Source organism: Drosophila kikkawai, chromosome 2R (assembly GCF_030179895.1).
Source record: "Drosophila kikkawai strain 14028-0561.14 chromosome 2R, DkikHiC1v2, whole genome shotgun sequence".
Classification (NCBI taxonomy): Eukaryota; Metazoa; Arthropoda; class Insecta; order Diptera; family Drosophilidae; genus Drosophila; species Drosophila kikkawai.
In genome coordinates, this window is record NC_091729.1 from 24,264,769 (window position 1) to 24,283,744 (window position 18,976).

The 18,976-nt window shown below is 41.6% G+C and overlaps 3 protein-coding genes across 8 annotated transcripts; all 3 read left to right on the forward strand.

Annotated features, from left to right (window-relative positions):
* The first annotated feature begins 316 nt into the window (after nucleotides 1-316).
* LOC108072941 (uncharacterized) lies at nucleotides 317-3,309 on the forward strand. Its single transcript, XM_017164296.2, has 3 exons — nucleotides 317-503; nucleotides 568-1,532; nucleotides 1,594-3,309. Exons 1-3 carry the CDS (start codon nucleotides 407-409, stop codon nucleotides 3,133-3,135), a joined length of 2,604 nt encoding a protein of 867 aa, XP_017019785.1. The 5' UTR covers nucleotides 317-406; the 3' UTR covers nucleotides 3,136-3,309.
* A 430-nt stretch (nucleotides 3,310-3,739) lies between these two features.
* Nucleotides 3,740-5,956, forward strand: Nepl10 (Neprilysin-like 10). The gene has a single exon (XM_017164298.3). The coding sequence runs from the start codon at nucleotides 3,769-3,771 to the stop codon at nucleotides 5,680-5,682; it is 1,914 nt and encodes a 637-aa protein (XP_017019787.2). The 5' UTR covers nucleotides 3,740-3,768; the 3' UTR covers nucleotides 5,683-5,956.
* A 967-nt stretch (nucleotides 5,957-6,923) lies between these two features.
* On the forward strand, nucleotides 6,924-18,960 carry Dh44-R2 (Diuretic hormone 44 receptor 2). 6 transcript variants are annotated; one of them, XM_070284002.1, is made up of 5 exons: nucleotides 6,924-7,326; nucleotides 15,253-15,612; nucleotides 17,647-17,764; nucleotides 17,962-18,028; nucleotides 18,514-18,960. In XM_070284002.1, exons 2-5 carry the CDS (start codon nucleotides 15,385-15,387, stop codon nucleotides 18,608-18,610), a joined length of 510 nt encoding a protein of 169 aa, XP_070140103.1. In that variant the 5' UTR covers nucleotides 6,924-7,326; nucleotides 15,253-15,384; the 3' UTR covers nucleotides 18,611-18,960. The 6 variants fall into 6 exon arrangements, with proteins under 6 accessions (XP_070140103.1, XP_070140104.1, XP_017019766.1 ...); XM_070284003.1 differs by having other exon boundaries at nucleotides 17,978-18,028; nucleotides 18,514-18,580; XM_017164277.3 differs by lacking the exon at nucleotides 18,514-18,960 and adding an exon at nucleotides 18,250-18,465.
* The last annotated feature ends 16 nt before the right edge of the window (nucleotides 18,961-18,976 follow it).

The window sequence follows — 18,976 nt, forward strand, 5'->3', positions numbered from 1 at the left end:
AGAATCATTTAAGCCAAGTTGGCAGCTCTTGTAAAAGAACCAGTTCGCGGAACATTATTTTACCAAAATTTACGTGTCTACCAACACTGGAAACTAATAAACAGCTGAAGCAACAAGTATAGCTAGTTTGCACGCTTTCTTTTTTGAGATTTAATGTTAAGTCCTTCCTAACTTAAGATTTAAATATTTAAAAAATCAATATTCAAGAAATCAAAGCAAACTTGCCCGGGTGCATTGTTTAAATTAATATTTGGCTATTCTTTGGTTTCGATTTCGCAGCTATAGCCAAGAAGATCAGCACTAACGTAGTGTTGGAAAAGTCCGGCTGCCATTTAAGTAGCGCACGTGGAGTAAATTCTCACGTTTTTATATCAGCTACTAAAACCAGTTAAATTAAGTTAAAACTATGGGTCGCAAAGCTGAATATAGTGAGAAACCGAAGAAGGGACCTGGCCGCAAGGCACGCAAACAGGGACCACCCGTCTTCCGCAAGAAATCCTTTGGTAAGTGGCCAACAAAGTTCTTCACCGACTGCCCGGTATTAAATTCAAATGCTATCTCTCACAGCTCCCATGGAGGAGGAGGATAAAAAGCTTTCCCACCGTCAAAAGCAACGTTTCGTCAAGCGGGAGCAAAAGAAAGTAGTCCAGAAAGCGAAACTCCAGGAAAAGCGGGCCAAGGGTGCTCAGAAGCAGCCACAAGTCAGACGCAAAACGGCCTACAACAGCGACAGCGAACCAGAGGAGGAAGTGGAGGCCCAAGAGGCTTCATCCGACGAAGAGGTGCCACAATTGGTGCCAGCACCCATAAATACAAAATCGGCAGCTCCCAAGGGCTTCACAGACGACAACGATGCCTGGTTAAAGCCCAAAAAGGGAAAGAAGCTGCCAGAACCCGAGTCTGAGGATGAAGAGGAATTGGAGGAAGACTCTGAGGATGAAAATGGCCTAGAAGCTGCAGAGTCGGCTGAGGAAGACGAGGAGGAGGAGGCGGAGGACGACGATGAAGATGATGAAGAGGAGGACTCCGATGAAGACACCGCTCAGGTTGGCAAGCTGGCCGATCTTTCCGACGATGAGGCCAATTCGGACGATGACTTTGACATTTCCGGGGACGAGGATGCTGCCGAGGCAGAGAGCGATGAGGATGATGACGACGACGACGATGATGATGACAAGCTGCCCATTGAGCGTGCCAACAAGAAGCTCAAGAAGCGCGAGGCCAAGGACGCCCAGCTGGCCGAGGAGGAAATGCAGATGACGGTTGATCATCAGGATGTTTTCCAGCTGCCCACCGAGGAGGAAAAGACCGAGGAACTCACCCTGCAGCAGGTGCAGCAGCGCATCAAAGATGTTACCTTGGTTTTGTCCGATTTCAAGAAATATCGTCAGGCGGATCGTTCTCGCGGGGAGTACATTGAGCTGCTGCGCCAGGATTTGTGCCTGTACTACAGCTACAATGAGTTTTTAATGGAAAAGCTGATGGACATGTTCCCGCTAACCGAACTCATGGAGTACCTCGAGGCCTCGGAGGTGGGTCAGCCTGCAAGAAAGCTTTTTAAACGCATTTAAAAATTTATATTTGTATTTTCAGGTGGCCCGTCCACTAACCATCCGCACCAACACGCTGAAGACACGTCGTCGAGACTTGGCCGCTGCTCTGATCAATCGTGGCGTCAATTTGGATCCCCTGGGCAAGTGGACCAAGGTGGGACTGGTGGTCTTCAACTCGACGGTGCCGCTGGGTGCCACACCCGAGTACTTGGCCGGTCACTACATGTGCCAGGGTGCCTCCTCGCTGCTGCCGGTGATGGCGCTCGCTCCGCAGGAGAACGAACGCATCCTGGATATGTGCTCGGCCCCTGGTGGCAAGGGATCGCACATTGCTTCGATAATGAAGAACACCGGAACGCTGTTCGCCAACGACTTCAATCGTGATCGCGTCAAGGCTGTTCAGGCCAATTTCCATCGGCTGGGCATTGTGAATGCGATCATCAGCTGCGAGGATGGCACCAAGTTCAGGAACATTATCACCGGTTTCGATCGCGTCCTGCTCGATGCTCCCTGCACTGGCACTGGTGTGGTCTCCAAGGATCCCAGTGTGAAGACCACCAAGTCTGAGGTGGATGTTCAGAGGTGTTACAACCTGCAGCGCAAACTTCTGCTCTCGGCCATTGATTGTGTGGACGCGAAATCGAAGACAGGTGGATTTATTGTATACTCCACCTGCTCCGTGCTGCCGGAGGAGAATGAATGGGTCATCGACTACGCGCTTAAGAAGCGCAATGTCAAGCTGGTGGATACCGGCCTGAACTTTGGCGTCAATGGCTTTACAAATTTCCGCCAGCACCGCTTCCATCCCAGCTTGAACCTTACCCGGCGCTACTATCCGCACACCCACAACATGGATGGATTCTACGTGGCCAAGCTGCAGAAGTTCTCCAACACCATACCGCTGACCAAGGAGCAGCAGGAGGAGGATGAGAAGCAATTGGACGCCGCCATCGAGGCTGAAGCGGCCTCCGCCGCAGAAAGTGCAACTGAAGGGGAAGCTGAAAAGGAGACGGAAGCTGGTGACAAGGTTCCCCGCAAGCTTTTGGGCAAGCGTGCCGGCAAGCCCAGTCTCACAGATATTGAGCAGGATTTGAAGAAGAAGAAGTTGGAGGAGAGCAAGACCAAGTACGTGGCCAAGGTGTTCGAAAAGCCCGTCAAGGCGCCCAAGCAGCCAAAGCCAGAGAAGCCGCAGGAGGAGAAGGCGGCGCTATCCAATGGCAATGGTTCTTCCAAAGCAGAAGGGAAGGCATCTAAGAAGCGACAGCAGGAGCTTCAGAAGGTGAAAAAAACTCCGGAAACAGATCAGAAAGTACCTAAAAGCGAGTCACCATCCAAAGTTTCCAAGCCAACGGTAAATGGTGGCGCTTCTCCCGCGACGCCTGAGCGTAAGCAAAACTTGAAAAAGTCAGCCACTCCGAAGACCCCTTCCAAGCTAGTGAATGCACCTCACGAAGACAAAGTACCCTTGCTGGAAGGTAAGCCCATCAAGAAGCAGAACAACCTGAAGAAAAAGCAGGTGGGGCAACTGAAGAAGTCGAAGGCGAGCGGGAAAGAGGGAAAGAAGCAAAAGTTCAAGAAGTGAACCTTAGAGATCCCTGTTTAATTTAAGAGTATAAATTAAGTTGGGGCAGTCCCCAGGCGATTACTATTTCCTGTTTACTATTGAGAACTTTTTTAGCCGAAATTCGATTTTTAAAATACAACAGTGCTGTAATTAACGGTCGATATAAACAATAAATGCTAATATAGTCACTAAGCGGGTCTACTCTCTTTTTATTCCCGGAAAGCGAAACAATATTTAAAATTAAAATGTTGTATAAATTGTTTATGTGTGGGACAATCAAGCCCATCAAGAAGCAGAAGGAGAAGCCAAAGGTGGGTGGGAAAGAAGCCAAACTCCAAAAAGTAAGCCATAAGGGCGATTACGGTTTCTTATTTTTACACTGAGAACTTTCATATTTTCAATTCAATAATTAAAGAAAACAGTTTTGTAATTAACAATCAATGTTAACAATAAATGCTACCCTCGCCTTAATATAGTCCCAAAGCGGGTTTATCCACCTACTACTTATTCACGGAAAGCTCTGAGCTGAGTTATCAGTTCCCAGAGAGCAAGCTCTGCCCTCGGATCATAAGTGTTCCAAGCTTAGACTCGGTCGTTTTGATAAGCGGCGAGTTTATTAACATTATTTCAGTTTCAATCTGGCAAACAAACATGCAAAGTGCACTTTTACTGGGCTTTAGCCTGGCTCTCGTCTTGGTGGCTTCCATCGAAGCGGATGTGGACATCAATAGGGCCACGGCCAACCAGATCCGCTGGAACATCAATAGAACGGCATCGCCCTGCACTGATTTCTGGAGCTTTGCCTGCGGTAACTTTGTCAACCACAACTCGCCAGCCTCCAAATATGTGGACAACTTTGGGTGGGTCGAGGATCAGTTTGCCACTGCCCTGGTGGAGTTTATGGAGAGCGACTTGAAAGCTAATGACACCCAGGCCCCACAGCTCATCCACCAAATGCGAACGTATTACCAGGCCTGCACCAGGGATAAGAAGCAATGGACGCCAGTAGATCCTCCAGAGATGGTCCAACTTTGGGCAAGGGCCAGTTCAGGACCCCTTGGCATAGCCTTCGATGAGCGAGCGGATGTGGCCACCAATGATTCCACGCGCCGTGTGGTCCAGTTGACGATGCCCGAGCCGAGATTCAGGTATAGGATGCTCCGAGCACTGCAGTTTATAGAAAATCCCAAAAACAACTACCAAAACAAGGATAATCTGACTCAATTTATCAAGGACTTGAAGGAGCTGCAGGATAAGCATCGCTTTGATGAGCCCACAGTGTACACATGGACCTACAAGGAAATGTTTGAGCAAATTCCCCACCTGTCCTGGGCAGAGATCCTTAGTGAGCTTTTCGAGGTCAACAGGAACTCGCCGCTATTCAAGGACCTCGTCTTCGAGGTCAGCAATGTGGAGTATTTTCGGGACTTGGTTCAGCTTCTGAAGTTCGTAAAATATGAGGATTACAGAGAGTACGCAAGAGTACACCACTTAGTTGTCCTTGAAGAAGCGGAGCCTATGTTTCGCAATCCAAAGTCCTGTATTCACCACATGCGAGCCATCCTGCCGCTGGGCATAAACTACATTTACAATCGCTTTGTGTACGAAAACCGGGAGCAGGACACTCGTCGTCTGCAGGAGATATTCACCATGTTGAAGGCCACTTTTAAGAAATACTTTGAGGCCAATCGTTTGGAGCTCAATGCCGAGATGTTGGCCTACCTGGAAGCCAAGTTGACGGGCATGCAGCTGAAGGTTGGCAACCTGCCGGAGGAGAACTCCTCAGAGTTCTATAACTTGCACTACGAGAGTGCCGAATTCAAGAATTCCACTTTCCTGGAGAATCTTATCGAGGCCCTGACCCTCCGAACCCGTCTCCAGCATGCGGGACTCCTGCAGCCGCAGGCTAGGCTGGATCTGAGGCGTTACTACGTCAACGATAATGTGTTCAAGGCTCGCACCTCTCCCTTCTATGAGAACGAAAGGAACACCATCACTGTGCCCATGGAATTTCTGCAGTTTCCCCTCTTCGATCATCGCCAGCATCCCATCTTCCAGGAGAGCCTTATGGGTGCGGTGCTGGGTCACGAAATGAGCCATGCCTTCGAGCAGGAGGGCTTGCTGTTCGATTCCTCGGGAAATGAGTCACCTATAGGTTTGCAGATCGTTGAATCCAAAAGTTTCCAGGAGGCCATCAAGTGCGCTAGGGGAAAAAAATCCCCTGTTTCCCTGAAGGAGTGCGTGGCCGATATTAATGGCCTTCAGCTGGCCTATGACTCCTTCTTCGGTTTCAACTCTGACCCGCGGACAGTGGAGTATCTTCCTTATGCCTTTGACGCGGAGTTCAAGTCGAAACTGTTCTACCTGAGCTATGCCCAGTTCTTCTGCGGAACCCTGCCGCCGGTGCTTGGCCACGATCGCGACGATGAGCGAGTGAACGTGAGCGTTGGCAATTTGCGTCAATTTGCATACGACTTCCAGTGTCGTCAACCTCCGTCTCCGCCTTCCCTGTGTGAAATATGGCGCCCAAGGGAAGAGACCGAGCCAGCTAAATTGCAGCCATAACTATAAAATGTAATACAGAATCTATGCTGATTGAATCTACAATTACTTGGGTCTTAAATTTTACAATTTTGTGAGCTAAAAAAAAGGATTTATTGAATTATTTGAAATATTATTTTGTTTTATAATTTTACCTGTGCAAATCGTATATATTTGCTTGGGTAAAATTGTATTTAATGAATTTTTCTAAATAATGTTTTGGATTATTATTTTGTTCTATAATGCAATAAATGCTAAAATAATATATTTACTTGGGTCTTAAACTTCTAACATATGTGAGGAATATATATGGTATATATATAATAATATAATATATATATATATAATCTATATGTAAAAGGTACAAGGAAACAATAAAATATTTTCAATATTTTCTTATTTGATTTATAACTTATATTATTTGCTTTGATAAAGAGCAGCTTAAGTTACTACTATACGCTTTATGAGATAGTTAAATCAGGAAATCTTTAATATATAGTAAACTTTAGCTCTTAATCTACTAATTAATTTCAGCGAAAGCAAGCTGAAATGTGAGCCAAAATCTTTATTTAATATTGTGATGATGATCAATCTATTATTTTTTTGTTTTATAACTTATAATCTTTGCTTTGTTAAGGAGCACTCTTAGTAGGTAGTTCTCTTAATAGATAACAATCTTAGCAGATAACAAACCTAGTTTCGAAGTACCTCTAGTAGCTAGTAAACGGAATGACAGAGTTAACTGCTCTTAATCTTCTGATTGAGAAGGTAAAGAGCCAGCTTTAAGCACTTTCGGGGACTAGCCATTGCCCTCCCTAGGGTATTAAATGCCTTATTCCCGTTGAAAGTGGACAAAACCCATTTACCGTGGCCATTCAGCTTGAGTGTCAATTGCAGGTGACAGGCAATTGCTATCACCATCGCCGGCTATTGCGCTGCAATCTGTGGTCAGCAGTGTCAATTGAAGGCAAATACAAAAAATACAAAAAAACAAAACACAAAATACTCACTTTTACTCGAACCGAAAGAAAACGCCGGTCTCTTGGGAAGCTTTTCGCTCTCCCACTGGCGCGCTGCTCACGAAGCTCTTTCCACCTCCAACTTGTTGCCGCCGGGCCGACTTCAACTGGTGTTGTATCCTGCCTCCGTGAGAGGTGCTCGGTGCTTGGTGCTCGGTGTTCGGTGTTCGGTGGTTCCATGTGTTCGTGTGCTTTTCCGCAAAGCTCTCGTTTTCATACGCCCCGTTGGCCGCAGTTTGGCGCTGTCTTTGGCCGCCATTGGACGCGTGTCGCCGCCGCCGTCGTCGTCGTCGTCATCGCTTCATTACTATCACCGTTTGTAATCGCCATCCGGACAGATGCTTTGATAATCTTGCGCAGCATCCCAGGCATCCATCCAAAAGCGCCGCAGGCTTAGTTTGCCCCGCATTTTTTCGGTGTTTTTCGGAAGTGATTTGATTTTGTTTTCGTCTAAAATTAAAGTCTTTAATGTGTCATTCCGCGATCGAGTCTCGCGAGTGTGTCCCGGTGTGTGTGCGTGTGTGTTAAGTAATGCAAACAAATAAATGATAATGATAAAAAGGCGATAAACGTTTAAAGCTTCAAGAAAAGAAAAGAAAAGAAAAGAAAAGAAAAGAAAAGAAAAACAGCAACAAGCAGCAAAGCCCATGTGAGTGCTAAGGAGAGGCGCTAATTCCAGCATTTAGCCGACAGTTTTGCGGGAGCGTGAAACCCTGACCCCCAATGGCGATCCAATATAGTGTTCTCGCCAAGATCTCCCGCGATCCTCCATTCCTCGGGCACTGGTTAACAAATACAGCAAATATCGAAGCCGAAAAACATTCCTCATTTTTGGGCAAATCTTTTAGAGCGCCACGGGGCACATTCACATCCACATCCACGACCAAGTGGCGATGATCACTTAGCAGCTTGCTCCCATTAGCAAACAATGGAGAAGTCCGCAAATAGACTTTAAATTGAAGAATAAACGTCTGATTAGACTCAATGGCCGTCAGATTATCCGCTGCCAGCTTCACAAAAGGCGAAAACAAATTACTGAGGTGAAACCGAGGGGTGGCAGGAAGGGGTGGGGAATGAGAAAAGAAGGAGCAGGGAGCATCTGGTGCACAGGAAGAAAAGTTACAAGTTTTATGTACACCTCAAAGATGTTTATTTTATTTAGGAAAATTATTATAAAACTTTATACTTATTTTAAAGGGAATCTTTAATAGCAAACTAAAATGTAAGTTCGTTTGAAATCAGTTTTAATTGTTTCATATCCTACAGAAATATTGTACTTTTTCTTAATATACATCCAGTCTTAATTGTTTAATTTTCTATAACTTAAAAGTATGTAAAGTATAAAAATCTGAGTGATCTATTATTATTCCCAGTAGAAGATTAGGTTTTATATATAATTTCATGTCTTTTGTTAAAGAAATCATTAAATTTTATTTCCCATAAATGAAAACATATCAAGTTCTTAATAATTTAATTTAACGACCTATTCCCATGGCTTTGCACTGCTAAAAATACTTCGATCTTGACATATAAAAAAGTGTCAATAAAATATTAATCTTATCATAGAGGAAAAGCAGCAACTGAGACTACAAACATATTATTTAAGCATGTGAGCTTCTTAGCCGAAAATCTGTTCAAAAATTATCACTAAAATAATATCCAATTCAATAAATTTAAATTTTAATTATCTTGAGACTTAATTTTATCAATATTTTCTTTGACAAGACTCCAAAACTAGATAATTTCCAAGGTTATATTTCACTATTTATAAAAATATAAACATTTTTCTTCAATGTATGCGAATGGATTCCTTGCTAGTTTCGCTTTGGCTTGATTTTATCTCATATATGCAAATGTTTGTGCTCCATTTGCATGTTTACGACTCGTTTACAGGCGGAGGAGTAGTGCCTCGAGGTGATTGGGGACACCATGTTCATGTCCTGTTTGGCTCCCGCTCCCTTTTTTATCTCTCTCTGTATTACCCGCTCTATATCCTGCTCTCTTCCTCTGCCTCTTTGTTTCCTGCATCCTGAGGTGGAAGGCCGAGAGTATGGGATTTTTTAATTAATTCCTTTCCGGCAGGATGGGGCGGCTTCCTCTTATTCTCTCTTTTTCATTGCATTTCAAAATGCTATGTGTTCCCTGGAAAATCTCATGCATATTTCAGATCTGCACCCCCGCCTTCGCACATGGCCAACGCTGCCGGTATTGTTGTAATTGAGCAAAGATAAACATTTGTAATATTCACCCCGCATCTATATAGGTATATATAATGCATATTCCCCAGTTCCCAGTTTCTCAGTTCCCAGCTCCTCTCCTCCCTCGATTCATTAGGCCGCCACGGGTTCCCGAAAAGCAAACAGCGAATAAAAAAGCAAACGGAGTTCGGGCCACAACTGGGGGCAAATTGTTTATGACTCTCGAATATGAATTGTTAAGTAAATACGTAAATTTAATTATACTCGATTGTAAGGAGGCCGAAACAAGAGCAGAATTTAAGGAGAGAAAAGGGAGGCGGGCAGGAGGCTTGTGGTTTGCTGAAAATTTGCAAATGGCTTTCGAGTGTAAGTGGGTCGGAGAAGAGGGTTTCCCTCGATCTGAATACTCGTACGTACTCTAAATGCATTTTGTGTGTTTGCCAAGATGCTGACTGTCTTTCTCAATATTGTGAAGAGCAGTAAACACTTTATTTTTACACGGAGAACAAGATACTTGAATGTTGAATGAGAGAAATTGAGAAATACTTGAAAATTTCTATAAATAATTCCATTAATAATAAGTAATACAAAGTAATAATATTAAAGTTAACATAATTGAATTTGAACTACAATTTCCTATAAATAAAGTATCAATTAAAAAATAGAATTTGAAGAATTTTGTACCTACAAATTTCTATAAATAATTCCATTAATAATTAGTAATACTTTTAACGATTATCTTAATATAAGTTTAACAATAAACTTCTCAAATATTTCTCCAAGTGCTCTTCTTCATGCAAAGTGTCTGTTTTTGCACCAAAGATGAATGGCAACCGCCCGCAGTTAACTAATTGAATTTTCTAATAAGTATGTATTGATTGCTGCTTCTCCAGAGCAGCTGCTCGTAGTTTGCACTCCACGATGCCTGCAGGCGGCCTGTCTAGGTGAACCCCTTCTGCATGGAGAAACACTGCCACTGGCAATGCTCGCTCGTTTGCTCTGCCATAAAGCAGATAAAACAAACTTTACATGAACTCATGAAATTTTAAAATTACATCATATTTATGTATCTCTGTGTGGCGTGTTCGTGGCGGGGGTGGCCTTATTACGAGTATTGCCATGACTCCTGGCCTTAGTCCTCCTCCTCCGCTTCACCTGCCAACCTGCAACAGGCAATAAAATGCCCGCAGCTCCTCAGTTACTGAAACTTGTTTAAAAATTGCAAATGAAAAGGAAAATATTTGTTGTTTTATTTTTACTTTATTCAAGTTTATTCCTGCTGCTTCTTTTTGGCAACTTTACAGGTCGCCCCTGCAAATCTAAAGCTTCCAGCGAGTTCAAAGCATCTTGAGAATTTGTTATGCCGTTGTAAGGCAATAAAATTAGTGAGCATATGAAATGAAGTCGTCTGGCAACGCGGCGTATGCTTGATATCGTTTCGAGTTGCTCATACGCCGTGTGGCCCAAGTTCTGCTCTGCTTTGCTCTGGTTGTGTGTGTGTGTCTTTGGTTTCGATTCAATTTTCTTTTAATTTGTAAACTTTCCCCGTGTCCGTGTGGGCGGTGTGTGTGTGTTGGCTTGGCCGTAGATTGCCCTGTTTTACGGTTCTACTGTCCACGGAATTAATGCGGGCCCGAGCAAAAGAGGATAAGGATGGGATGGGATGTTGCCGGGGCGGATGACGAGGCTCGAACCCATCTATTTATTTGCTTTCGGCCGGCCAAAACCATAAATAACGATATGATAGCGCCTGACTGCGTCTGCCATTCCATTCGGTTCGATTTAATTCGCCATAGCCATATCCACCGCCTCGTCCCGCTCTGCGATGCGATGCCATTCGATTCGATTCGTTTCGATTTAATTTGTCTGCCAGCTGACGGCGCTGACTTCTGACTTTTCTACACGCTTCGCTGACCGGGCTCATTCATTCATAAACTGCTACTGCTTCTGCCTCCTTCCTGCTTGCCCATAATTTTTATTACCTTTTTTCCGTATGTCTTTGTACATTTCATTTACGTGCCTTTTATCACGCAGTGTGACACTGTCATATGGCATTGGCTTTAAGTATTTTAATTGATTCTAAAGATAAGAGTGTTGGAAATCGAGGGAAAAGTCAGTTATTGATATTTGGAAAGACTTTATCTATGGAGAAAGGTCTAATTTCTATACAAAACTCGGAAGAAGGCCAGTTGTAATTGTCACTTTCGTAGCTTCTCAAAAAGGTAAAGAAATATATTATTTTTTTTTTTGCTTATTTACGTGGAATCTAAATGAATTTCAAATCACACAATTTGCATATTTGCATGAATTGAGTTCGAGGAAATCGCTGAAAAATAAATGCAGGATAATGGCTTTGCTTACCTCATATTAAATGTATGTATTGAGCTGAAAGTATGACACTAATAAAGTGAAGAAATTACAAAAACTAAGATTTATGCTTTTATTAAAATATTACTAACTAAACAAGAAAGAAAGCTAACTTTGGCCAGCCAAAGTTTGTATACCCTTGCAGGTAACAATTAAAATATATCATACTAAGCCAAAAATTCATTAATTTCGATTCGGAAAGCAGTTTTGTGTTAGTTTTTATTAATTTAAAAAAACTGCATACCAAATTTAAAATTTTAAGAAATCAAAATTTTTGGGCATTTATGCTAATTTTAATGATGTTACCCCTTATAAAATTTTTCAAAAATGGCCAAAAAATCGATTTCTTTCTGACATATCTAGAAAGATTCCCCTGTTGATGCTGATCAAGAATATATATGGTTTATGGGGTCGGAAATGAATCCTTGACTTAGAAAAATATTATTTTGTATTATAAAATCGGATTTTTTATATTAAAAAACTTCTTGATTTTTTTTAAAATTAAAAATAGCATAACTCGGCCAAAAGAGCATTAATTTTAAATCGGAAAACTGTTCTGTGCAAGATTTTCTACAGTTAATAAATCTGCATACTTCATTTAAAAATTTTGAAAATTCAATTTTTTAACAAAATCAAAAATTTTAATGATGTAACCCCTTATAAAATTTTGCAAAAATGGCCAAAAAATCGATTTCTTCCGGACATATCTAGAAAGATTCCCCTGTTGATGCTGATCAAGAATATATATACTTTATAGGGTCGGAAACGTCTCCTTCACTGCGTTGCAAACTTCTGACTGAAATTATAATACCCTGCAAGGGTATAAAAATACAAGTAAAATAAAGGCGTTACCATACCCTATTTACTGAAAAAAAATCAAGCAAAGAGCAAATTTTTCTTTTTCAATATTTATTCTTTCACAATATAGTGTCAAAATACCATTATTAAATTCAAAGTCACAATATGCATAGTGTCATAGCACTATTATTATTTTCCAGGCCACAATGTAGTGTCATAATATCATTATTATTTTCCATGCCACAATCAAGTGTCATAACACCATTATTACAAATGACACCTACTGTGTTAATAGATTGACATTACAAATGCCAGTGCAGTAATTCCATTATTATTTATTCAAGAGCTCAAAAAATACTATTAAAATCCACAAGTAAATAATTGAATTCTCACCAGGACTCCGCAGTGATTTCATTAAGGCCTCCTGTTAATCATAATGTCTGTGATGGATGCAATTAATATTACAAGGAAATGGAAACAATTTACAGCACTCTCTTCCTCATTATTATTACTCATTCATGAAGCAAGCAATTTTAATTGAAAATTATCATGTAGGTACACGATTTCATTCCGATTGACAATTAAAAATAGTGGAGAAAAAAGCTCTCCTGGCTCGCAGCTCCCACACACAACAATAGAGATTACTAATCGACCGACTTTGATGGCTCGAACAATGCGCATGTTTTGGATTGCATGTCCATCTTCGTTGGCCTTCTCAACTTACCCTTCCCCCTGGTTGCACACATGCCGATTGCCAATTAATTTTCATTTGTTTGGACACTCCATAAATCATCCAAGCGGTGGCTAGCGAATATTAGGCATACGCCCTGTTGCACCACCGCTAAAGACTCCTCCTGACTGTTATTATTTACATTGGTCAAAACGGTTGAAATGTTTACTTCGGCGGCAGCCAATTGTGGCGCATTTAAGGCCAGATTAGTCGCCTTTCCATTGGCTCCAAATGACATGGATGCTAATTACCATTATTATTATTATTATTATGATCATCATAATCATCGTGATAAACAGCAGCACGCGCTCGTCCAAATAATGCGCTTGTTTGCTAAGGCCCATAAATAAATCGCTGCTTCTTTTCGTGTTTCATGGGTTGTGGGTTCTGTGGAGAGGGAGCTTAAGATTGTGGCATGACGACTTCTGTGGCCAGATGTTTGGCCATTTCAGGATTGAAGGCAAATATTTGCACGCCGTAGGGAGCAGAGGGTAGGTGGATGGGTGGGAGTTGAAGAGATTGAAATAACTAAAGGGAATAGGGAGAGTAGAAGGGCAACTTGCAGGATCTGATTTCTATTTAATTGAAATTTTTTTCTTACAAGAAATAATATTATTTACTTATGACTTGGTTTTTTAGATATCTCACATTAATTATACTAGATAAAATGGAATTTAAAGTAGTAAAACTTGAATTTATACATAAAAATTACTTAAAAAACAATTACAATAATTCAGGAAGAGAAAAAGAGAAAGATTCTTTAAGAATTCCGGCCAGAAGAGAAAGGCAGAGCACCCACCTGAAATTGTTTAGTCAGATTCCTTTGCTGGCAAGGTGGTGCAAGTGCACCTGCTGCTTGTACCTGGCCCTGGCCAGAGATCAAAGTTGTTGCGGGCTATTTATAGACCATAATTAACCAGAGAGAGAGAGAGAGAGCGGGCCAGCAATGCAAGATGGCCCACCTGCATACCGAAACACTTGACGAGCCAGAAGCCATGACATTATCCATGGTCCATAGCCGCCATATGCAGGGGCACAAATGCCATGTTATCTCCCTCAACTTGACATTGACAAAGCTCCTCCTGCTCCATCTACTTCCAGCTTTGTGCGTGCGATGCTGCGCGATGAGATGTGAGATGAGATGAGATGGGATGAGTCGGCGACCCGTGGAGCAGCTCGCTGCCATGGTATTTGTTCATTAATAAATAACTTGACACTCTTTGTTTTAATCACTGTGTGGTGCTGGCTGGCTGTTTGGCTGGGCTCCATTGAGCAGGTACACACCGCCGTCGCCAGGTGAAAACGTACTATGTACTTGGGTCTGGTTTACACATCTGTCACAGTCCTACGCCCTTCCACAATTAACAGATAAAGTTACGGCCGTCGTCCTAGTTTAATTACTCTTATTCCGGCGACCTTTTGTATCTTAATTGTTGCAACGTAATGATTGTGCGTGACTGCTGATTTTACATATGACTAAGGAGTATATATATATATATGTGGCATATGGAGATGAGGAACATGGAGTAATTAATCCATCCTTAGAAATTCAGAAGATACAAAAGGTATTTTCTTTTGTTAGGTTGAAGTTCATGACTTAATTACCAAAGGTTAAAGTTATATTAATACTTGAATGATACAAAATCTAAGCTAGAAATCTCCCCTTTAATAATGCATCTAAAATCGTAAGAGAATTGTCTAAATAACTAGCGGTGTAAACATGGTCAAATTATCATCTTCATATCAAGACCCATTTAATAGCTTTTTCAAAAACTCGTTTTTACCCGTGTGAATCGGAAAGGTTATCTGTGCCCTGCAATCTTCATTACGACAACAGCTTATGGCAAATATTATCGGCGGGGCTGGGAGTTATGGCAGCTAATGGGGATCTAATGGGGGTGACGATGACGACGACGCTGTAATTGATCGGGTTTCGCGTTCGCCCCCAAATTATATTGACAGACGGTCTGGAGCGTTCAATTACTGGGTATTTGCCGCCATTCGGAGAGAGAGGGAGCTTCACCTCTTTTCTGGCCATCACCACCCACTCTGGTGCCACTCTTGGGGCTGTCCATAAAGATTGTGCTGTGGGTTATCTATCTACATTTAATCTGAGCCCACTGACACTCCCACCATAAAGCAGACTCACTCCTCACCCCCACCCAGGGTCACGTGAGTGGCTCATGCCTTATTTGAACAGATTTTTATTATAATTTGTATACAGTAAAAGATGAAAACACCTTTCCAGAAAGTTTTCCGCGCAGAAATGAAGAGTGTTTAGTGATCTAGTATATATATTTATTTATTTCCCTCAATCAGTACAGCAGCACCCTTGGGGATGCTGCTCTTTGGGTTCAGGGTTCTCGCCTCTCGGATCTTTTCGACTCTCCAGTCTTTGCTTTATCTGATAAACGAAGATATGAAGAACGTTTCCCCTATACATTTTTTTTCTTGCACCCACGCTGGCGGTTTATTTGTCCAGATTCCATTTAATTGCGCATCGTCCGCATCGTTCGAGAGAAAGTGCCAGGAGCGGAGACGCCTCGCTGACAGGTCCTCCATCGCCATATTGCAACGCATCGCTCATCCGTGGAGGAGGAGCCAGCCAAGCCTCATGGCCGACGACGATTTGCGGGCACTGGTGGATAGCCTGGATGACGCCTCGCAGGAGGATTTGGCCAACGTCATAGCCAACTTCTCGCTGGACATGCTGCAGCGGGCCAGCGCCCTAATTGGCGCCCAGCAGCCGCACAGTGGGGCGCTCCTCGTCAACCGCACGCAGCAGTGTCAGCACCAGCAGGAGCTGGAGGAGCTCCAAGCGGCGGCAGCCGGTGGCAAGCGGGTGAGTTGTCCTTGGTGCTCCCTCTATATATGTTATATGTATATATATTCCACTAAGGAGGAGGATTTAGTTTCCCAGAGGGACCGCAGCACATAAATTCCCAGACAGTCCCAGTCCCAGTTCCTCTATTTAGCCAAGTTTATATGTAAAAACTAATTAGAGCCAGCGACTAGTAAGTTGTTTGTTAGCCAATCCAGGAACTCGGCAATTTTACGCCACACTAAACCGTTTCATGTACTTAATTATAAGCTGCTATAATCGTACATATATGGATCAATAAGCCACCTAATTGATTTATCTGTAAAAGAGGCTATCGAGGGAGTTATTAATTTAATCATTCTTCGAATGCCAGTATTAAGAAATAAAGCAATTAAAGCTAAGGTCAATGGAATATGAGCTTGGGAAATGCTTGAAAAATTAATAATAGCTCCAAGTCATATTTAGACATGGAACCACAACAAAGTTAATAGATTTTAGATCGTTATCTGTCTACAAGAACATTGAAAAGTTTGAAATTCTTCAAAGATTTAGATTGTTGGGCCTATTTTTCATTACAAATATTTTTTTAATAAACTTCAAAGCTTCAAATAAATGTTTAAATGTCTTGAATTAAAGATTTCCTGCAACTTTCCCCATACAATCTTCCTAAAACAATAACTAAAGCACTTAAAAATGTCTGAAAAATAATATAAATTGCACTTTTCTACAAATAAATTCTTGAAAATAAATAAATAAATATCATGCTTTACTCAGCAAGTCATCTCCATCAATTCATCACATACAATCAACATTTTTACGAAGCCAATCATAACAACAATCGCCAAAGGCAACAAGCCATCCTATAAATATTTTTTAATTACCCATTGTTTTAAAGAAACAATTGATTTTTTCTGGGCCATTTGAACGAAATTTACCAATTAATCGTTGGCGCTAATTGATCCATATTCTTTCTGGAAGAATAATTGCCTTCCCTCCCATCCATCCATCCATCCATCCGGCTGTCAATCTCTGTTCCGTTGGGAAACCTAGGCAGCACACAGCGGTCTTTTGGATTAATTTTTGTGCAAATATTCTAGGCAAATTTTATTTCCGGAAAATGCAAACCCCCAATAAATATTTATTTATGTATTCCTCTTGGCTGTAAACAAAATAAAAGCCAAGGAAACCCACTTGAGGCTGCGTTTTGCCATTTTTGTTTATCGTTCATCCCGAATTTATAAATACGATCAAAGGGGCAGGCACAGCGACCGGCAAGTTTCAAGGGCGTTAATTCTGTGGACACAAATATTAAGTTAATATAGCTGACTAATGAGTGAAAATCAAAAAAGCAAAGACAAATATTGGAGCGGAATTCCCCCTCATGTTTGGCTTATTCGTTGACAACTCTCAGTGTCGCGTGGCTAAGTCCGATCGCATTAGCTGTCAGCCAAGAGCTTTAGCTTATCAGCGGAGAAGACAATAAAAGAATTGAAAGGAATTCCTTGGCGATTCTCCAGGTGCTTCGGTATTGTGCAATGTCAGCTGATAAGGCCCATAAAAAATATCAATGGAAGCTCAGACGCCGCCGTCGACCGATCGTGTATACTTAACATTAATATTATAAATATATATATATTCCATATATCTGTATATCTGTGCGAAATAAACAATTTCATCGCCACTGCAAATATATAAATAACAGCGGGTGATTCTCTGGTATATATATAAATGTACATATGCATATTTGTAGAATTTTTGGAAATTCTGTTGGGTTCCGAGTGCGTCAGAACTATAAAAGTACAAGCCCAGCAGCGAGGGCGCTGGAGATGAACACATAAAGATACTATGTCAGCTGGAACGCATAAATCGGCTGTACAATCGGTTTTAATGGGATTGAGTTAGGTCGGTTCCGTTTAGCCAGGGAGAGAGAGAGTGAGAAACTTAATGACCGTGCAGCATCAGCATCATTAAAAGGCTGAAAATATTTATCTCAGCCTTTGGAAACTATGTTTTTCTTGGCCCCCAAACTATAGTCAGCTGTGTGTTTTTTTACAGATTTTACAATGTCCCAGTTCCTTCGATTCCGTGCTGTGTTGGCCCCGAACCAATGCTGGGAGTCTGGCAGTTTTGCCCTGCTTCGAGGAGTTCAAGGGGGTGCATTATGACACCACAGGTAAGAGGGGTTTATCTTTCAATTAATTTTAAAAATATATATATATTTGAAAAACTAAATATATATTTTAGAAAATGCCACTCGCTACTATATATATATATATATATTGGCTTTACACTATGTGTTTTGCACTATTTAGTTGGTGTGGCTTTCTGGCTGCTATGTAGTCCTCGTCGTCGTTGTTGTCACTTAACCAGTTAATTTCCATTTCAGGCATCGCGCCTCCAAAGACTACTCGCTGAGATCGCGAACCGAAAGTCTCCGGTGCGTATACGCAATGCTCATGTATATGCTTTCCCCTCTAAACACTAAACACTAATATACCCAGAGCTAAATTGCACTCGTTTCGCTTACTAACACCTGCTGTAGTTTATTTCCTTTCCAATATACTATTTGATTTATCTGCATGCCTGTCTTTGATGACTCTTTATTATTTCGTTTCTCACCTGGGTTCTTTTCCGTTTTGTTTATCCTCTTTCTTGTAGACTGACATCAACAAGTCCCGTACCCACCGGACACTATGAATGAACACCACCACACCGCACACAATTATGTATACGACACAGAGATTTCCCCCCACAAACTATATATTACATTAGAGCATGCTTATTATATATATTTTGTTGGCCATAAGTATTTTTTGCATGCTATAGTTTACACATTTAGAGCTCAGATTAAAGTATTATATTTTTTATAAACGATTTATTGTTGTCTCTTGTTTGCTGTCATTAATTATTGTTGATTTTCAGCACGGAGGAGTGTGTGATCTGCCTGCGGCCATCTCCCCACACGCGGCTGGGATCCTTGCAGCGTTACCACAGCATCGACATCTCAGATTTTGTTTAGTTTTCTTTTTGGTTATAGTATTTCTAATAATTTCTATAAATTAAAATAGCCCATGAAGTATTATGGAGGTCCTAGGTGCGAAGTAGATCAGATCAGACTTCGTTCAGGCAGGCAGAAGGGGTTCGTAGGATGTTTCCAAACATCTTCAGATCTTGGTGGGTTCTGTCCTTAGCTGAGATTAAGAGATCAAGAGATTTCCTTGTCAACTTTATTAATTTTGTTTTTCCTTTATATAAATATATTTATTTTGCTAAAAAATTACTTTGAATGCTGACCTTGTGCAAAGAGCTACAAAAGCCAACAGTTATACTGTAAAGTGACTTTAATTTTAATAATTTGCTAGATTTTATTTATTAATTTTAATCA